Source organism: Stegodyphus dumicola, chromosome 4 (assembly GCF_044657685.1).
Source record: "Stegodyphus dumicola isolate Sdum_Otavi_A_Nest chromosome 4, ASM4465768v1".
In the NCBI taxonomy this organism is placed as follows: Eukaryota; Metazoa; Arthropoda; class Arachnida; order Araneae; family Eresidae; genus Stegodyphus; species Stegodyphus dumicola.
Genome location: NC_140771.1, coordinates 237,982,467 through 238,004,138, shown reverse-complemented (window position 1 = coordinate 238,004,138; position 21,672 = coordinate 237,982,467). Strand labels below are relative to the sequence as shown.

Sequence of the window (21,672 nt, the reverse complement as noted above, 5' to 3'; positions counted from 1 at the left end):
TGAAAGGTATGGTGACCTTGCTAGCCAAGAAAGAGTATCAACCGCACGGAGACAGTCCAGAGATATGCGAGCAATATGTGGCCTGGCATTATCTTGTTGGAAAATGGCCCCAGTATGACGTGCCATGAAGAGTAATGAAACCGGCCACAGGATGGTATCAACAATTCGTTGAGCTGTTAAAGATGTACGGAGGATGACTAAAGATGATCTGCTGTCATAAGAAAGAGTGTCCCACTCCACACACCAGGGGTTATGGCTATATGCCTTTGTAAACCAAAGGCTGATTGGGACCGCTGGCCTTGTGCTCTCCAGACACGAACACGGATTCATCTGATTCAAGAGTGAAGTGCGATTCATCGCTGAACACTATATGATGCCAATCTGATGGCAGCCATGATGATCGTCTGCGACACCACTCCAGACGACTCCGCCGATGTTGTGGGATCAACGGCAAACGTCTTAAAGCCTCTGTGAGCGTAACCCAGAATCAGACAAGCGCCGTGAGATGGTGGACGGTACCACGCGAGGTATAGACGTGGCTGTAATGCGTTGAATAGTAGACAATGATACCGTTGGGGCGGTTCGGGCCTGGCGAACAGTCATCCTATCTTGCCTCGCATTTGTGCTCCTTCCAAAGCCTTCATTTCGTCGGTAATTTCCTCGTAGCAACTATTGCTGCCAACATCTTTGCACAGCAGTGTCTGTACGCTGCAGGTGACGGGCTATTGCTCGGTATGACCACCCACCTTCACGCAACGCTACAATGCGAACACGTTCGAAGTCGTTTAATTGTCTGTAAGGTCTTTGATATCGTCGTAATGGCATCATTAGTTGCTTCTTTACGAAATTACAATGGCAGCAACAAAAAAAGATAAATTTTCTGCCTCGGTTACTGGTTTTATACTTTGCGAATTGCACACTAGAAATGCGCGCTATGATCGAAATTCCTGTTCATTTGCCTTGAAACTTTGACCATTTGCATGTTTGATCAAGACATTTTTGCATACTAAATTTCGTCACGATTGCAAGCGTCCTTCTTGGTGCTTCGATTTTTTTTGCAAAAGAGTATATATTCATTCTAATTTAAACCATACGCATTTCAAATTTTATCAAGGAATTCTTACGGCTTTTTAAGAATATTTGACTTTCTAAGTATGATATTAATTTATCATAATTAAGAAATAAAATCACGCTTATAACAGGAAATATTGACATGAATTCCAAATAATGATCCAACACAATAATTAACTTAAACGTTTTAATACATTCGTTTTAACTTAAGATTACTCATTTTAAACTGACATTACTTTAGCACTGAACTCTTACAGCTTTCTCAAAACATTTCACATGTTTATCATCGATCATGACATCATTTATCATCGATATACTACTTAGCAAATAAAATTATGCATAAACATCATACATAACAAGTAATATTGACATGAATTCCATATAATGATCCAAATAGTCCGCGGCTTAAAAAAAATAAATAAAAAATAATTTACATATTTTCGTATGACTTCATTTAAAAAAAATTTAATATTTTCAAAAAGCAATATTTTAATTAAAAACTACAGCCATATAATCCTTCGACCACATATAACACTTAATTTCTAATCACTTTCATGCATAATAAATAAATGAGATACATTTCACAAAGTGCTAAACACATTTTCTCTTTTAACCGGCTGTTTTCTTCAGAAAAAAATCTGATGTATACACCACGACTTCCTTGTACAGAATATTAAATTATACGCAGTTTCTCATCTATTGCATTTAAACTTATTTCATTACAGTTATATCTCTCATTCAATTAATTCAGTCCTCACTTCGCGGCAAGGTAAGAATACATAAAAATTTCGAAATATCTGTATTAAAAATATAGAAAACATAAAATACCAAATATAGTTAAAACAATTAAAAAAAACAATTTTTACAATTAAAATTATAGTTCCTACTAAAAACTGGCAATTCGGCCAGCAGGCAAGAAGGCAGATTTTTCAGTGCACAAAACTAAAAGTTTCCTTTAGGTCCCACGCGGCGAAAAGACACTGAAGGTGCAGAAAGACTTAATTCACTATTCTGCTAAATTTCAAATGTAAACAAATATGGCTGCTACAGTAAAAAAAAAAAAAAAAAAAAGGCTTAGCCGCCCTTAAACAATTTTTAAATTGTTGATAATTCTACAACTATTGTATGTAGAATAACTAAAGGTATAAAAACCTCAACCGGAAGATAAGAATAACATAATTCATACATTCTTAAACCAAAAAATGCACAATTTACCAACATATTAAAAAAAAAATTTTTTTTAACTCTGAACTCGCTGAGTCGACTAACAGATTGGTTATATGTATATATATATATTTATTTATATACTTTTGGTGAGGCCGATTGCAACCATAAACGGAGGTGCACAACTACATGTTATAGCAGTCCTATATACAAAATTTCAACACTCTGAGGCTACTCTTTATGAGTTATGCGAGATACATATATACGTACGTACAGATGTCATGAAAAAAAATCACTTCTGAATCCATTTTAAAGCAGTTTTATAATTCGCTTGGGGGAAAAGAGTCCTTTATTCTGTCCTTACTTACAGATGTCACAAAAAACCTTCGTTAAATTGCATTCGATAGCGGTCAAAATGGATATTTTCGTTGAAATAATGGTACCCGGAATTTTTCGTGATTAAAATGCTTCGTACAAGGAAGTAAAAAGGACGAAGAGGAGATACAGTGTGAGTGCTTGGAACAATTCGTTGTTAGCGATCTTCATTTCCGACAATCAAACTACAGATGCACTTTACAGTCAATTAAATAAATTCATATACAAATTCAATTCAAACATGAATACTTCATAAATTCGAAAAAAATATAGGAAAGCAATGAAACTAATTGATAATAAAAGGAAAAGCATGTTAAGGACTAAGAAATGACGCATTCGTAGAAGGCATTATAAGGCAAACTTGCAATATTCTCGTTACGCATGGGTTACATACATCCTTCATTTCAATTTAAGTTAAAATGTAAAATAATTCTTTTGTAGCTACGGGTTTTGTCTACATTATTTTGTAATATAAATTATTAGAATAACTTCAAACGTAGAATTTTATATACACGGAAGAACTTCTTCTCAAACTAAACAATAAAAATGAGATATAAAATGGAAGAAGAAAACAAAAGATTTACAAAATGTAAGCATCTAAGTATGCAAAACAAGAAATGATTTTATTTCCTGCATATATTCTGAAAGAGATAAGTCAGAGACAAGAACCTTTTGCGTGAAAAATAACGAAGCATTTTGAATCTTCTTTCTGTCTATAGCACATTTTTTCTTAAATCCACAGTTTTGACGACTATATTTTAAACTTAGGAATAAGTTGATAATTCAAAGTAATTTCGTTTTCTAAAGCATTCAGAACTATTACAAATCAAAAGCAAGAACGACAGTGGAATATACCGTAAGCAAGCCAACGCAATAAATTACATTTTTGTTGACTTTTATGAATTCGCAGTTCGGTAATAAAATTATAATGCACTTTCTATGAACACTTTTAAAATTTATTTCCTTTCCGCATGCCTTCATGGTGTAGTAGGTTGACGCGTATTCGAGAGGTCGGGAGTTCGAGTGTCGACGAGGCTAGTGCACAGTTTTCACGTCTCCAGCTTCAAAACACCTAATGACTCCAAAACTGGCGCCTGAACTAAAAGGGTGGTAGACGCTAATTCGTCACTACCAGGATTTGGCAACTGCGTGCCCTAATCCCCAGTCGCCTTTTAAAAAGGGGGAGTATATAAGGTATTTTCTCCCTCCTTTGCGCATGCTTTCGTGGTGTAATTGGAAATTACGACAAGTATTCCAGAGGTCCAAGGTTAGAATCCCTCTCCAGCTTCTCCCCCTCATCTGCCCCCCCAAAAAACTAATGATTTTACAACTGTTTTCCATTATATAGACTTAAAAACAAATTGTATTAATTTACCGTTTTTCATAAGATTTATCCACGTATTTATTTAATTTTAGCATACTTTTTCATTCCCGGTACTGAAGGAAGATAAGAGAGCATTTTCTTTAAAAATGTTTCTACTTAGCTTCAAACTGCTCGGCTCAGGCAAACTCGAAGAGTTTATCGCTATACGGGTCCCCGCGTTATGACGCTATCCCGGCATAATTCTTCCGATTTTCGATTTTGTGAAGTTGCGGGTACTTGATGATAAAATTCGAAAACAAATGGGAAGATCATAAACCATGGAAAGCTAGGGCAGTACGATGGAGGAGTACGAAGGAAAGTACCCCTGTAAATGCAGGCCTTGACGAAGGAAGTACGCATGGCAATGGCATGTAGAACAGTAATAAAAAAAATGGCTAATCTCACTGAGTCTTAAGAGTCCATATGTGTGACCAGTAGTTTACATAACGAACATTACATATACAAAAATGGGAAATAATATAAAAAATCTGATGTGTACACCACATGACTTCCTTGTACGGAATATTAAATTATACGCATTTTTTCTTGCATTTTATTTAAACTTATTAGATTGAGTTAAACCTACTTCGCCGACAGCGCATAAACCACAATAGAATAAATGCATTCTTTAAAATTCTCTTTGTTTACCATAGCGACACCCTGGCGCTAGGTTTACTTAACAGTATTATATTTCGTTCATATTATAACTCAGAATGCACAAAATGTATATCATTTAAAGAATTATCTAACCGTTGCCACATGTTCTATTCAAATACTATAATAAAGCTAGAACTATGTATAAAAGAAATTAAGCAAACAAAGCAACAAAGAAACAGTTTTTCACAGACGATTGAATATTTCTCATTCAATTAATTCAGTTCTCACTTCGCGAGAAGGCAAAAATACATAAAAACTCAAAATATCTATATTAAAAATTACGAAGTAAATCTCAAACGCTTATTTCCTCGAAAAAATTCCAGAAAGAATTAAGCATGATTTAATTGGCAATAATAAATGAATGCGTTATCTTTGTTGTTGCGAAGCTAAGTTTGTCTAGATTGGCAACAAATCTACTAGTCTCCTGTTTCAAATGTAAACAAGCAATGGCCGCCATCAAACAAATTATTAGCTGCACTTAAACAACTTTAAAATTCTTGATAATTCTAAAAATATTGCACACAGATTTACTAATGGCATAAAATCCTTAACCGGAAGATAAAAACAACATAATTCAATCATTTTTAAAGCAAAAAATGTATTATTCTGCGCTTACGTACAGATATGACGCAAAAACATCGTTAAATTGCATTCGATAGCGATCAAAATGGATATTTTCATTGAAATATGCTGCCTGAAACTTTTCGCGATAACAATACTTCCTTTTTACTTTGTACAAGGAAGTAAAAATATACAATATTTACAGGGAAACAACACCAAAACAAACACAGGTAAGTAATGTGTGTGTGTGTGATTACGGCAAAGCCTCGAGGGCTATCTGCCTAAGAGGAGGGATGCCTTCGTGGAGGACTTTCTAAGGGAAACTGGCTCGTATACACGTTACACATGGGGAAAACCACGAAAGCACCCATGCAGCCAGCCCGTTCGCGGGATTCGAACCTCGGACCGAACTACCAGTGTTCAGCGACTTTACCGCTCGGCCGCTGGTGGGCCCACAGGTAAGTAAAGGAAAGCGTACAGGAGTATTTAACTTAAGGGAAATTCACTATTGAAGATATCTTAGGACCGCAAGTGGTCGTTTGCTATGTGTTACATTGTTAAAATCATAATGTAGAACTGGAATAGTACTATTATTTACATTAGGAATATTTTTAAAGAATTTTTTTGCTAGCAGAGCAAAGTAGGTGTACATGGTGGGGATTTCTAACTCCTGGTGAACTGCCGTGTTCCTAATAAACCAGCGGCAGTTCGTCACTTGTCTGAGTGTAACATTTTGTAACACTTGGATTTTCTTTATATTAGTAAAGCTGGCATATCCCCAAATAGGGAAGGCGTAAGAAATCAAACTGCTCAGACAGTCGCTGGTTTTCCCTTTATTTTTATCCCATATGATGCCAATGTCTAAGGGATATCATGTTTCGCTTTACGTAGGCAATTTAAGCAATAATTGTCACTAAGCAGAACTTTTTATTGCGTTTTTAATAAAAACTAACCGAATTCAATGTGTTATTACTAATTTGGAAGTTTTTAGCCGTTCTATTTGAATCAAAAACATGCAGAAATCATAGTGAAGGTATTGTATATAGGCGCATTTTTCTACTTTTCGAGCATTTTCAAACATTTCCAATGAATTTTGATTCATTGCCAAGCGAATTTAAATGCTTGTTAATTTTCGCTTTCTATTGCATTTCATATCTTAAACATGCTCATTAAAATGACTTAATAAAATTACAAACAAGTTAGATCCTGAAAAGTCGTGTGCGATTCTTTTTCGGAAGGTTTACATGATTATCCTCATTTTTCATTCTTTAACGTTCCTTTTCCTGCATCACAAGTAAATTTTCGAGCAAAAATCTTAAAATGTTCAGTTTTTGACGGAGTTTCCTGTGATGTCGTCGTGTGTTCAAAAACCGTTTTGAGGATGTTACTTATCGATAACCCTTTGAACGCTTCGAATGTATTACCTCTTTCTACATAATTGCCGCAGCATCGAATGTTCAGACACCTTCTTATTTTATTTTTTTATAATGCCTTTTAAGAAGTTTTAAGGAACAAATTTTAACAAATAGTTGTAATGGTTGATATAACAATTTTGTTAACATCCCTGGAAGGTTCAGCTTCAACAACATTACCACAGTAAACGAGGAAGTTAGAAGGGAAATGAAATTTTATCCTAGTATACTACTGAAATAGATTCATATTCTTTGACACTGATGTAACGGAGATCGTAACTCATTTTATACGGACTTTGAATCTTTTCTCTAAATTATCAATGTCACTGACATGCGTTACCATAGACTTAAGCAAAATTTTGTACTAATTTCACAAGAAGGAAGTCTAAGAAAATATTAATATCTTCATAAGAAACATCTACCTTGTTTTAATTTAGATTACGTGGAGAATAAGAATCATTGTTCCGTTAAATGTTTCTCACTGACTCAAAAATTACTTCTTTATCACATTCAAAACGAATAATTAACTTTACATAATTACTGCATTGCACTAATGGACCAACCAGGGTTATATTTTAACTTGTTTTATTACATATCAACGGAATATTATAAAAGGTCAGTCCTTCCTCTACCTGCGCAATTTCTGTACTTTGTTGCATTCTTGGTTAATTTTATGCTAACTGCTATTTATCTACCGACATTTTGATTTCTACTCAAATATTGAAGTGATTACTAACTTTTCGCTTTTCCAATGCATTTAGTAGTCACATATGCTCAGTACTGAAAATTCGCCCCCCCCCCACACACACAGCGATCGTGGTGCCGTACCGAAATGCCCGGATTCGAATCCCGAGGAAGACATGGATGTTTGCAAATTTATAGAGTTTGTACGGCATGGAGCACTCGAAATATGCGGCGAGCCGAAAGGCCTCTCGAGAAGTTGATGGTAGAGGGAAGAGGAGTAAGAGACCCTCATACCCGACTCTCCACCCCCCGGGTGTTCCCCTTCAAAATTGGGCGCAAGACGAGAGGTAAATGCATGATATACAGGGCATGATACAAAACATATAGGAAATAAACAATTTTGAATTAAAAGAAAGTTCTTCAGAATTAGGGAAGTACGGTTATTCCCATGGATACGTAAACGTTTTTTCGAATCCTTTTCTCGAATGACATAGCATTTAACATGCGAATTTACAAGCAGGGAAATTGTGAAGGACAGTTACTCTGCAATATCTGAAAGGTAATCATCTAGGAATGATTGTATCGCAATACCGCATGAAGAAAGCTTTTAGAAATGTTTTTGTGTTTCTCTATCATACCTGCACTTTCAGATTACTTTCTGCTTAATTCAGATCTCACCAGTGGCGTAGCTAGGGTGGGGCAAGGAGGGACATCTGTCCCCGGGCGCAGCATCCAGGGGACGCCAAATTAATGCTACGAAATCTTTTACGGAAATGTTTTCCATTCTTGGCACACAGAAAGGGGCGCAAATTCTTCAGCTGACCCCGGGAGCTGGAAACTCTAGCTATGCCCCTGGATCTCAGTCACCTCTTTGCTTAATTCAGATTGCTTCATGAAGAGCGAACGACCTGACGTATTTCTTTCCGATTAGTTGTTTTTCCCCTACGTCATGTCCGACAGAATAAACTTAAGAACTGTCAAATTTCCGCTGCAAATTTTATATTAAATTTGACGGCATAATGATCAATTTCCTCTGGACAAATTAAGGTTACGATTAGAAACCTTGTAGAGACATTAGGTTATTTTGAAGCAAGAAAGATGAAAAATCAGCAACGCCTTCGCCGGGAATCGAACCGCGGACCTCTGGAACACGCGCCCAGCATGCAGACCACTACACCACAAAGGCACGCTAAGATAGTGAGAGAAATACTTTATATACTCCCCCTTTCAAATGGCGACTGGGGTTTTAGTGGACCTAACCGCCAAATCCTGGGTGAGGAGAATCATCATCCAACACCCTTTTAGTTCGGGCGCCACTGTAGAGACATTAGGTATTTTTGGAAGCAGGCAAGATGAAAAATGAGCAAACGCCTTCGCCGGGAATCGAACCACGGACCTGTGGAATACCACCCCGCGTGCAGAACCACTACACCACGAAGGCACACTAGGAAAGTGGGAGAAATACCTTATAACATTAATTCGTCCCAATGGTTACGGTTAGGAACCTTAATTCGCTGAGACGACAGTGCCTGTAGCGATGCATTTAAAAACAGATGAAACACTATAGGATTCATGCAGCAAAAAAAACACAAACTCATTGGAAATAGATAATGGCATCTGCCCGTCAAGAAAAAAACACCTTTTTGCAAGTCGGTGATTATTCGCCAAGATAAAGACCTTCGGGGGCGTCTTGGCATCTGAATGAAGGCTGCATGTTTCGTGATAAGTTGAACTCTATAAGTGTTCCGTGTGCCTTTGTGTCTTTATATTGGAACACCGTTGTGTCTTGGCAAATAAGAAACAATTTGCAAAAAAGGTGCCAGTATATTGTTGAAGACTGACCGCGTCAGCCACACCAGCTCCATCCGCGTCAGTACACGTATAATGTTAAATGAATTGATGTACCAGCAGCTATTTTAAGCATTTTGAACGCGTACATTTCGAAGCTTCTTCTGCAATGTTACGTGCGTAAGAGATTAATAATAATAATTCATACCTGCCAGGCTTTAAATATGAAAAACCGTAAGTTTCCGGGAGGTTTTCGAGCTGCGCGATGACGTCATGAAGAACTCCAAACTGATTTAAATTTACTTTATAATGCAGAATTTAGTTTACTGAACAATTTATAATGATATTTTGAAATTCGATATGTTAATATTTAACTAGATATTCTATGCCTTGTGAAATGTCATTCTGTAATGATCTTACCTTTCTTTAAACCGCAAAAAATCTAGAACAAGAAAGAGAAACTTATAATTTTTAAAAGTACTTTTAAATACACGAAAATACAATTAATAATTAATACATACACTACTGCGTGGATAAACTCAGTAATGTACCACTTACTGATGCAAAGTAAAATTGTATACAAATATTAACCGATTAAACATTAACCGAATCTTCAAAAAAAAGTCTTACAAATGTTCGCAGAGGATAAAGATAATTCAGACCCATTAATAAGAAAAAAATAGGTTGAAAATCATACGGGTGTGGGACTGGAATTTGCACAGTTTAAGTGTTCCATTAATTCAATAAATTTCACATGTAAAGAATTTTGTACTTCCTTAGCACATGCCTTCGTAGTGTAACTAAAGCTGCCTTGATCGGTATGATGGCTAGCAATAGTGGCTGCTGTATCGCTAAATACGGCTTCGGATCTTGAAGAATGCTTGGTTATGCGTATAGTGTCTGTGCGGCATGAGGGAACGAAAGGCTTCTCAAGCGGTCTAGTGAACCCTGGGATCTAACACTCGGGCTGTTCTGAATCAAAACTGAGACGGAAATACACAGTTAATGTGGCGGATTATACCTGTACGACCAATGGAGAAATTCTGGTCACTCGACCTAACTACTCGTACCTAGTCTTACTGGAAGCATGTTCGGTTGGCAGTCGGAGGTCCTGAATTGGAAACCCGGCAACAGAATTGGTAATTTTTCATGCTTTCTGCTGCGAAATAAAACTAATGACTATTCAAGTGGCGCCCGAACTAAAAACGTAGAAGACATCAATTCGCCGCCACCTTGATTTGGCGACTGAGTCTCCTCCTCTCCAATTACCCTTTCAATGGAAGAAAATATAAGGAATATTCTCCTTCCTTATGGCATGTCTTCAAGCTGTCTGGCTGGGATTCGGAAAGTCCGAATTTCACGTCCAGCAAGGGCGTTGTAGATTTTTCTTATCTACTGTTTCGAAATAAACCTAATGATTATTTACTACATTTACTGGTAGAAAACATTTTCCTTAGTAAAGGCTGAAAATTAAAAAAAAACCGACGATTCGGTAATCTCCTATAATTCTATTTATCGTCATATTTATTTCATGCTCCCCTCAGAAAATACTTCAGTCAAATTCAATGTGAACAAATACGAAAGGTTCAGTAAATATTTAGAAAAATTTTAACAGAATTCATCAAACCGATAAAAGTTAACACCTGTACGAACTCGCCAGTGATTAGAATTTACTGTCAATCTACTCTGGACAAAAGGGTTCGTGATGTCGAGCGATAGAAAGTACTATACACTTAATTACTTTTTGATCTCAGCAAAGGGGGGGAAGCTAAAACGCAATCGCGGAATTAGTGAATTAAGGTGAGTGGGGATATCTGCTTTAAATAAACAAGAAACTTCACGAAGTCAACTGAATGCCCACGGCGATGGAAACCGGAACGAAACTATTAGTGGTAAACTCCCCCCCTCCATCAATGTGATAAACAGCTTTACCACACTGATGCTCTCTGTTTTTTAGAAGGGATGCATAACTGAATGAATCAGGAGATTTCTTAAATCTTACTATTAGAAATCTGAAATGCAAAATAAAGGATTTTACATATTTTCAAAATATGAAATACTGCGGGCTCATATAAATGGATGGAGGCTTTTTCACCATCTTTTTAGTTAATTAATATGAAACTCGCTCTGAAATTTTTGAGATTTCGACGCAGGAGACATGGAAAATGAGCAATGCCCTCACACGGACTCGAACCACGAACCTCTCGAATATGAGCTGAATGTGCTGACCACTACAGCACGAAGGCATGCTAAGAATGAGGGGAAAATACCTTATTAAATTTTAAAATTAAACTTACAAATCTTAGGAGTGCTCAAAGTAATCCCCTCCAACATGAATGCATTTTTGTAGGCGAATTTGCCAAAGTCGAAATGCTTCAGTACTCATTTCTTGAAATAGATGAAAAAATAGTCTTTTATGCAATCTTATTAATCTCATCTTCGAAATGAAAACGACAGCGACATACACTGAAGTGACAAAAGTCTAATATTTTGCCGGTCCTCCTTTTGCCCGGCGAAGTGCAGCAACTCGAGGTGGCATGGACTCAACAAGTCGTTGGAAGTCCCCTGCAGGAATATTGAGCCATGCTGCCTCTATAGACGTCCATAATTGTGAAAGTGTGAGGGTGCAGGGTTTTGGGCACGAACTGACCTCTCGATGATGTCCCATAAATGTTCGATGGGATTCATGTCGGGCGATCTGGGTGGCCAGATCATTCGCTGGAATTGTCCAGAATGTTCTTCTAACCAATCGCGAACAATTGTGGCCCGGTGACATGGCGCATTGTCATCCATAAAAATCCCATCGTTGTTTGAGTACGTGAAGTCCATGAATGGCTGTAAGTGATCTCCACGTAGGTGAAGGTATCCATTTCCAGTCAATGATCGGTTCAGTTGCACCAGAGGACCGAGTCCATGCCATGTATAAACAGCCCAGACTATTATGGAACCACCACCAGCTTAAACAGTGCCTTGTTGACAACTTGGGTCCATGGCTTCGTGGGTTCTGCGCCACACTCGAACCCTACCATCAGCTCTTACCAACTGAAATCGTGACTCACCTGACCAAGCCACGGTTTTCCATTCGTTTAAGGACCAACCGATATGCTCACGAGCCCACGAGAGTCGCTGCAGGCGATGTCGGGCTGTCAGTAAAGGCACTCAAGTCGGTCTTCTGCTGGCATAGCCCAAGGATGACAAATTTCGCCGCACTGTCTTATCGGACACGTCCCTCGTACGTCCCACATTGATTTCTGCGGTTATTTGACGCAGTGTTGCTTGTCTGTGAACACTAACAACTCTACGCAGACGTCGCTGGTCTCGGTCGTTAAGTGCAGGTGGTCGGCCACTGCGCTGTCCATGGTGGGATGTTATGCCTGAAATTAGATACTCTCGGCACACTCTTGACACTGTGGATCTCGGAATGTTGAATTTCCTAACGATATCCGAAATGGAATGACCCATGCGTCTAGCTCCAACTACCATTCCGCGTTCAAAGTCTGTTAATTCTCGTCGTGCAGCCATAATCATGTCAAAGCGTCTTCACATGAATAACTTGTACACAAAAGAAAGCCCTGCCAAAGCACTTCGCATTTATACATTTTCTACGCGATACTACTGCCATCTGTATATTTGCATATTGTTATCTCATGACTTTTGTCACTTCAGTGTAAGTGTTTAGATTACCATAATGGCTAAAACTCATACATAGCAAAATCAGGAGAATAGAATCGATATGTTAACGAAATTCAACTGTCAATGAATGAGAAGATGTATTTATCATGGTGAAGCCATGAGTACCTTAGTTTTCACTTCTTAAAGAATTTTTTGGAAGACCGTAGGTGTTGAACCAGTTAGCTCTAACTCACTTCTTTCCAGACCAGAAGAAACTGGAATACATTGCTTTTTTGTTGGTCGATGTCTTTTTAACGTTGTTGATTTGGAGCATCTTCAAAGACCTACACCTTACTTTCTTAAGTGTTGCAAGGCGAAAACACAGTACGTAGCCTTTATCACCAGTTATGATTTTAGAAATAATCGCCTGGTTCACCATCGTTAAGTAATTCTAGGGTTTCTTCACTGAATCCAATATAATCTTTACTGAATCTGACAGACTTAAGTTTTTTGGTTTCTTTAATTAACCACGGACCCAACGACAACCTAATTTTCTTCATAAGCAGTTCTTCACGAACAACTTTATGCATAGCTGCGGATCCAATGCTAAGTTATTTCTTTATCATTTGGTAGGTATTGGGATTATCACTAATTAAAGTTTTTCATATAGCGGGCACATTTCCTGGGACTATATCAGTCAAAGGACTTCTTATATGTTCTTCATCCAGGATCCATCGAGCTCTATGAAATACTTTAAAAGATCTGAACACAGTGCCATGAGATGAAGTTTCATTTGCATACTTTAATTGCAGACGTTGAAGTCATTCTCCTTGATTTAGCCCCAATTTAAAATAGAAAATCATAGTTCGATAATGTTTTAGCATCAGCTTCATTTTCCTTTCTTTTGAAATGTATTCTAAGATAGATTAATTGCAATTGTTGCCACAAATTATCGTCTTCGGGCATAAAGTAGATCAAATATACAAATCTACCAAATAATTTCCTTTTAGTACATACTGTCTGCCCCTGTCACGAAAAATTCAGTTACCTTCATAGCTAATTTACAATTTTTTTCATTTCTTAATAATTTAATACATATTCTCTGAGAATATTCAAACTTAGTAATAAGCATTCAATGCACAAAGATCACACTAAATCCGATAAAGCATAACTACGACGACCGCGTAATAGATAATTAATCAAACACAACATTATTTAATTAATTAAACATCCTGACAAATAGGAGAAAAACATATTACAGATTACTAGATGTGAAATAAGTTAACCAAAAGAAAAAAATGAGCTAAAAGAATGCTGATCAACATGCAAAATTATGCTGCTATAAACATAAAAGATTTCCTTTTCACCTTGACAGGTGTTGATCGCCGAGGCTGGGACCAACAATTACCTGCCCTTTCATTTCGAGCCATGGGTGGGGGCTCCAGGTCCTACAAAAAGAAAAAAAATAAATGAAGAATTCACTAACTGACAACTGTGCTTTAAATATAAAAAGAACATAAGAAACCTTCCATTTAACTCACTAAATACTATTAATATAATTCACACTAAATTTTATTACGAGTAAATATGTAAATACAAAATTCCTTTCTAAATAAAACACACACCATGTCCACAGGAGTCTTTATCCAGCTTTTATTTTCCGTACAATTGATCGTAGACATATTTGAGCTCAGCTGCAAAAATATTTGAAACGACGCAAATATTCTTTTTAAATTTTGGCATTTTTAAATTTAAAAAAAAAAAAAAAAAAAAAGATTTAAAAAAAAAAAAAAATCTGAAATGTTTCAGATTTTAAATTACGTCCAAAGGGGCGTTTTTTAACATTTTGTGTGTTACCTTTCTTTATTAAATATCATGTTCCTCGCACTTAAACCATAAGATCCAGTGCAACAGCAATATCGCAAAATAGTTTTAAAACGAGCCTATCTTTAGAATTTCCGATACAGAGACTCACGCGCTGGAGATAAAAATGTTTTTTCTGCACAACGTTGCCATTGCTCGCTTTGAAATCCTTGAGTTTGTTAATCAAAAATTCGTCAAAGTTTTAAAAAATAGGAAATCGATCATAAAACAAATTTCAAATTTCAAATTTGGTCTTCCACATGCTCATATTCGTTGGAGGATTACGTTATTCAAAATTCGATGACTCTATGTACCGTTATTTTATGACAATGTGAGAAATATACATACATTTACGCAGATTTTCATTATTTAATTTCTTCAAATATAATGCAGGACTCTAACATTTTATGGCAACAGTTTGAAAAGTGAACCGACATTTATCCGTCCGACGCAAAATGCCAAAACGAAACTAATAGTCCTTCGGGATTCAAATCCCTTTGGACTAAAAACAGTTTTATTAAAAATTATTAAATCCAACTTTCTATACGTTCACCCAGTCCCTACACTTTTGTATAAGGATATTTTATACTCACTACACAATAAAACGCAAAAAGTGTGACTGCTATGTGACAGAAACCGATAGCGATATTTAATTCTGAAGCTGACAATCATATTCAGGGACCGTATACAATATTAAAAAACGAAATGTTGTACGCAATTAAAAATAAAACATTTGTTTAGAAAAAGGTTTCTGAAGTTAACAGACTAAGTGAGGAGCATTTCTATAAGATTGTTGTGAAAAATATTGACGAATGTAATTTTTTTTCAAAAACAAGATCTTATTCACGTAATCTTACAGAATTCTATTTTAGAAAACATTAGCATGTATTAGTAATGTAATGTACAACTTATAATACTATTTGAATAAATTCAAAATGAAAAATATTTGTATATCAATGAATTTCTTGTAGACTATGATTAGTAGCAGATTATGACTGTAAAGTAATGAAACTTCATGTGACTATTACTAACGTAGTTTTACACTTAAAAATTACTCGTGCGAAAATTCTTTCGTTTACCGAATGTCACAAAATTACAAATTAAAGATTGTAAAATCACAAAAGAATATTACTGAATGGTATTAAAAAGGAAATTAATCATTCACAGATTATCCTAACTTATTGAATAACCGGTCCTTCAATTCAAATTGGAAATTAAGTCAAACATTCCAAATTTTAAAGCTAAATATTTCGGTCAATACTTGGTCGTTCAGAAGTCAAAATTTGCGTGCTTTATTTTTTATGAGTAAAAAATTTTCCTAAAAAAAATATAAGGTTTGCAGGATTTAATAAAGAAGTTATATTTCACAATTTTTATAAAATCTCACTTTTTACTTCCTTGTACGAAGTAAAAAGGAAGTATTGCAATAGCGAAAAGTTTCAGGCAGCATATTTCAACGAAAATATTCATTTTGACCGCTTTCGAATGCAATTTAACGATGTTTTTGCGTGATATCTGTACGTAAGGACAGAATAAAAGACTATTTTCCTCTAAAAAAATTATAAAACTGCTTTAAAATGAATTCTGAAGAGAATTTTTCGTGGCATCTGTACGTACGTAAGTATCTCGGATAACTCAAAAATGAGTAGCCTCAGAACGTTGATATTTTGTATATAGGATTGCTACAACATGTAGATGTGCACCTCATATTTTGGTTAAAGTCGGCCGCACCAAACGTATATAAATATATTTATATATATATCCACACTGTTACCCGGCTCAGTGATCTCAGTTTCTTTACTCTTATATGTTTGTAAATTGTACATTTTTTGCTTTAAAAATGATTGAATTATGTTGTTCTTATCGTCCGGAGGTTTTTATGCCGTTAGTAAATCTGTATGCAATATTTTTAGAATTATCAAGAATTTTAAAGTTGTTTAAGTGCAGCTAATAATTTTTTTGATGGCGGCCATTGCTTGTTTACATTTGAAACAGCAGAATAGTGGATTTGTTCCCAATCTAGAGAAACTTAGCTTCGCAACAACAAAGATAACGCCTTCATTTATTATTGTGAATTAAATCATGCTTAATCCTTTCTGGAATTTTTTCGAGGAAATAAGTGTTTAAGATTTACTTCGTAATTTTTAATACAGATATTTTGAGTTTTTATGTATTTTTGCCTTGTCGCGAAGTGAGAAATGAATTAATTGAATGAGAAACATTCAATCGTGTGAGAAACTGTTTCTTTTTTGTTTTGTTTGCTTACTTTTTTTATACATCATTCTAGATATATTAGAGTATTTGAATAGAACATGTGGCAATGATTAGATAGTTCTTCAAATGATATCAATTTTGTGCATTCTGAGTTATGGTATGAACGAAATATAACGCTGTTAAGTGAATCTAGCGCCAGAGTGTCGCTATGGTAAACAAATAGAGTGAATTTTAAAGAATGCATTTATTCTGTTGTGGTTTATGCGCTGTTGACGAAGCAGATTTAGTTGAATCCAATAAGTTTAAATGAAATGCAAGAAAAAATGAGTACAATTTAATATTCCGTACAAGGAAGTTATGTGGTGCACACATCAGATTTTTTAATTTAAAAAAGCCCAAATAAGAATATATGCGTTACTTAAAACTTTTTTTGTAACTATATGTCTATAAAGTTCGGCGACAAAAAATAAAGGCCGGGTAATTACTTTTGCTGGTGCGGCGAATACATTTTTCAAGAAACCTTCGCACTGCGCGTTTTCAGTATAACCAGGTTTCCAAACTCTAATAATTCTCATACAACGCGGAACCTTCAAGCAATTTTATGCGACTTCTGTTAATGCAGTTTCTTGAAAACATTAAAAGAGCTGAATTCTACGAAGTTACAGAAATTTTCAACAGCTTTCAAGTTATAAACACATCCTTCTGTGGGAGGGGGGATACTGATGGAATATTCCTTTAGAAGTGATTTCTTTTGGGGAGGGAGTTGTAATAATAGATGCATGAATTATATGTCTGAAGCATAATTACCACTGTGCATTCAATGTCTTGCCAAAAATATCTCGAAGTCCATAACAGCCAGGGTACATCAGCGGTCAAGCGGTAAGATCCCTGAACACTGGTATTCGATCAGAGTTCAAATTCTGACTGATGGGCTAAGATGCATGGGCATTTTCCAGGGTTTTTTCCCCCCCTTCAATGCGTAAGTGGATACGAGGGTATTTCGTATAAAAAGTCCTTCACGAAGGCATTTCTTCTCTTAGGCAGGTATCCATCAAGTACTTTGCCATAATTTAATTAATCCAATCCGTCAATTAACGCTCATTAGACACAGGAGTTTGAAACTTTACAGGTGTGGGTCATGTCATCCAGATAGGTGAATGAATATACTCCTTATGCTGTATCAAATTCGGTTATCATTTTATGTATCTAAAGCTTGTAGAGTCATTAGGTTATTTTGAAATTTAGATAACGGCAAAGCAAGCACGGAACTATTTGCTCAAGGCTCAAGCCATACTATAGCTGCCACCTTTATAATATGGAAAACCACGAGGTTCTCGAGCCAAAACCGAGAATTTCGGGAAGGTTTCCGTGCTGCGCGGGGACACCATTTTAAAAGAAATCCAAACTGATGTAAATTCACTTTATAATGCATATTTTAGGCTAATCCAAACTGATGTAAATTCACTTTATAATGCATAATTTAGGCTATTGAACTTTTAAATATGATTTCAAAATACAAATATTTAAAAATTTATAATTATATATGCTAAATTTCATGTTCGACTAATTTCCCTTGTAAAAATTCTGAATCTACAAAGAAAGCTTTAGCTAACAAAGAACTTTTAAGTACAATGAAAATAAAATTAATAACTAATGTACACACTATTGTCTGCTGTGCACATTAGTTAAACATAGCAACGTACCAAATATTGACGTAAAACAAAATTAAGTATAAATATTAAGTGCTTAAACACCGTTGAATCTTCATAAAAAATTCTACAGATGTCTACCGTAAATTAAGATAATTTAGATTTAATAAAATTTAACAAGAAAAATCCCGCTGAAAATCAGTAAGAAAGACGCAATGGAATTTGTATATTTTAAGTTTCAATATTTCAATAAATTTCATTTATTGCTGGGAAAAACTTTTCTTAACAAAAAGCTAAAAATTAAAAGCTAGGAGACCGGGAACTGCCCGACAGTTATGGGATGCTTTCGTGGAGGAATTAGCAGAGACTTTTAGGTATTTTTTGGAAGCAGGCAAGATGAAAAATGGGCAATCGCTTTCGCCAGGAATCGAACCACTGACCACTGGAATACCGGCCCAGCGTACAGAACCACTAAACCAAGAAGACACGCTAGGAAGGCCGGAGAAATACCTTATATACTCCCCCTTTCAAAGGGCGACTAGGGTTTCAAGGGGACGTTTATTTAACGTGAGCATCCATTTTTTCAAAAATAATTAGACGTCATCTACAACTCTTAGTGGAAATCATAATCAACTTCCATATATTTAATTCCGTTTAAAAATCCTAGATTTTCCTTCTTTCCACCCGTCAAAGTTTGTTGTCTGTTCTTGCCATTAGCTGCATATGACAAGATACCATTTTTACTTCGTCATGCTTACCTGCAAAATATTTGAAACTCAAGACAGAAGAGAAACACACTTAAGTAAGACATAAAGTTAGCAAAACAACAACCTTGTCTTTGGCATAGGTTTTAATCAAGACTATCGATTTCGAGAACTGTTCATCAGGAGCTCGAAATAGATAGTCCTAGTTAAAAATTTACACCAAACACCTGTATGTTGCTTTGCTAATTTTGTATTTGTAACTGCTAAATGTACTTCTTTAAATTCTTCATTTTTAAACAATGGGGTAATAAATTGGTTTCTAAAATATGGCCCGATATTCGAAAAATTTAATTAAACAGGGGACGATTTCGTTAACTAGGTTGCTTTTATATATATATTAAAATAAAAAATAAAAATAAAAAATCGTGTTTTGGTCAGCGTCCCGCGGAGAGATTCGCTAAAAATGCTACGCAGACACGTGTCACTCTAATTTATGTCGCATAATAAAAATTAGAAAAGCATCAAACTACAAACATCTGATGGTGACATTTTACAGAAATTCATGATTTTAAATTAAAGTACATAATTTCGATACGACTGTCTAAAAATTTTGCAAAAAATTATTTTTTGCTAAACAAATAAAATAAAAAATAAAATATGGCGTTTTTCCAATTATCGAAAGAATTCAGTTAGATTTAAAACCAGTGACGTCTAAAAGTGTCTTCCAGGCGCATTTTATTTCGATTCTGTGTAATCAAATATTTTCAGATATTCAACATGATTCCATAGTAGAATTTTCCTTGAGAAATTACTATATAATATGCAAATGTTATTATAAGATACAAAGCAAGAGTTTGCATAACTAGTTATATAAACAAGACCTAAAGGAAAATATATTAGTAGTAGTAGAAATGCCTTTAAACTGTCCAGGAAAGTAACATTAAAAGAGGAACAACTGCAATTAAATGAAGACTTGAATACTAGAAGACTAAATTTCTTAAAAATAATACAATTAAATTTCTTTCAGACTGGTTGCTTTTAAGTACAGCAAAACACACAAGGGATATTTAGCAAGTGAGGGACGCTTTCCTGTAGAGCTTTATACGAAAAATTAACATGTTATGGGCATTTATATGTTATACATATGTGTATGTTTAATGCGTTAATTTATACGGAAAACGCAACCCAAACGCTCATGAAACCGACCACTTAAGCAGCATTTGAACCCAGTTAGAACTCCTATTATGCCACTAAAGGTCACATATTTCTTTCAGAACTAGATTGGACTAATAAACAATTTTTCCAATCAAAAACACGCCTTATTAAAGAAAGCTTATTCCAAAGGCCCCTCTGAAATTTTTTAGATACAGCTAAACACTACAAATTTAACTTACTAAATTTTAGGTGCGTTTAAAGTGGTCCCCTTCAACATGCAAGCATTTTTACAAAGGAATATTCTTCGAGTCATCCATTGGATATGGAATCGATGAAAAACATCCTTCTATAGACACATCAATCGGAATGAAAACGGCCGAGCACGTAAATGTTGTTTTACATTAAATAATACCAAAACTAGCAACGTTCAGAAGAATAGATGTTATATCATTTAATGTGCTATTGTATTTAAAAAATTCAACTACCAATCTTGCTCAATAAAAAGATGCATTATCATCGTTAAGCAGAATTCCTCTAATTTTCACTTCTTAGAGAACTTCTGAAAGACACTTAGTGGTGAAACAGTGAGCTGTAACTGTCTTCTGTACCTCTAACTTGAACAAACGAAAATGGTATAAACTACTTTTTAATTAATCGTTACATACGTTGTATCCCCAGTTGTGATTTTAGAAATAATGCGGTGTCTACCACCATTAAGTAAGTAATTTACCAAGTTTCTTTACCGAGTCTGACACGCTTTGTTTTGCCGTTCTGTTAATTTATAGCGAACCCAACGTCAAATTAATGTTTTATATGCAGTTCTTCATGAATAATTTTATGTATAGCTGCGAATACAAAGTTTTGTCCCTTCTGCATCATTTGATATTGACAGCGATTATCATTGATTAACATTTTTCGTATGGCCGACACATTTTCTGGGACTACAGATGAAAAAGGTATTCCTCTGTGTTCATCCATGAGAAAATTGCGACCTCTGCGAAATTCTTTAAAACAACTGAACACAGTGACGTAAGATGAAGCTTCATTTCCGTATGCTAATTACAGACGTTGAGGGCTTTCTTCATGATTTAGCCCCACTTTAAAACAATGCAAAATCATAGTACAATAATGCTCTCGTCAGTTTTCCTTTCTTGTAAAATTTATTCTACCATAAATGAATAGCAGTTGTTGCCACACGTTATCGTCTGCGGACATAAAAGATTTCAAATTTACACACCTAACAAATACTTTTTTAGCGTAACACCTGGCAGGCCAGTCGAGGATAGAAACACATCGAAGACACTGTTGGGAAAGTTGTGCTATACATAGTCGAGCACTGTCGTGCTGGAAAACAGAAACTGGACAACCTGCTAGCACAGGCAATACGATCAGCTGCAAAA

The 21,672-nt window shown here is 35.5% G+C and overlaps 1 protein-coding gene across 1 annotated transcript in view; it reads right to left on the bottom strand.

Moving 5' to 3' along the window:
- The window catches only part of LOC118197412 (uncharacterized), a 188,146-nt gene that overhangs the window by 102,556 nt on the left and 63,918 nt on the right, over positions 1-21,672 (bottom strand). The window contains exon 2 of the mRNA XM_035368923.2: positions 14,055-14,135. Coding sequence (XP_035224814.1) covers positions 14,055-14,117 — 63 coding nt within the window. The 5' untranslated portion in view covers positions 14,118-14,135. The remainder of the gene's footprint in view (positions 1-14,054; positions 14,136-21,672) is intronic.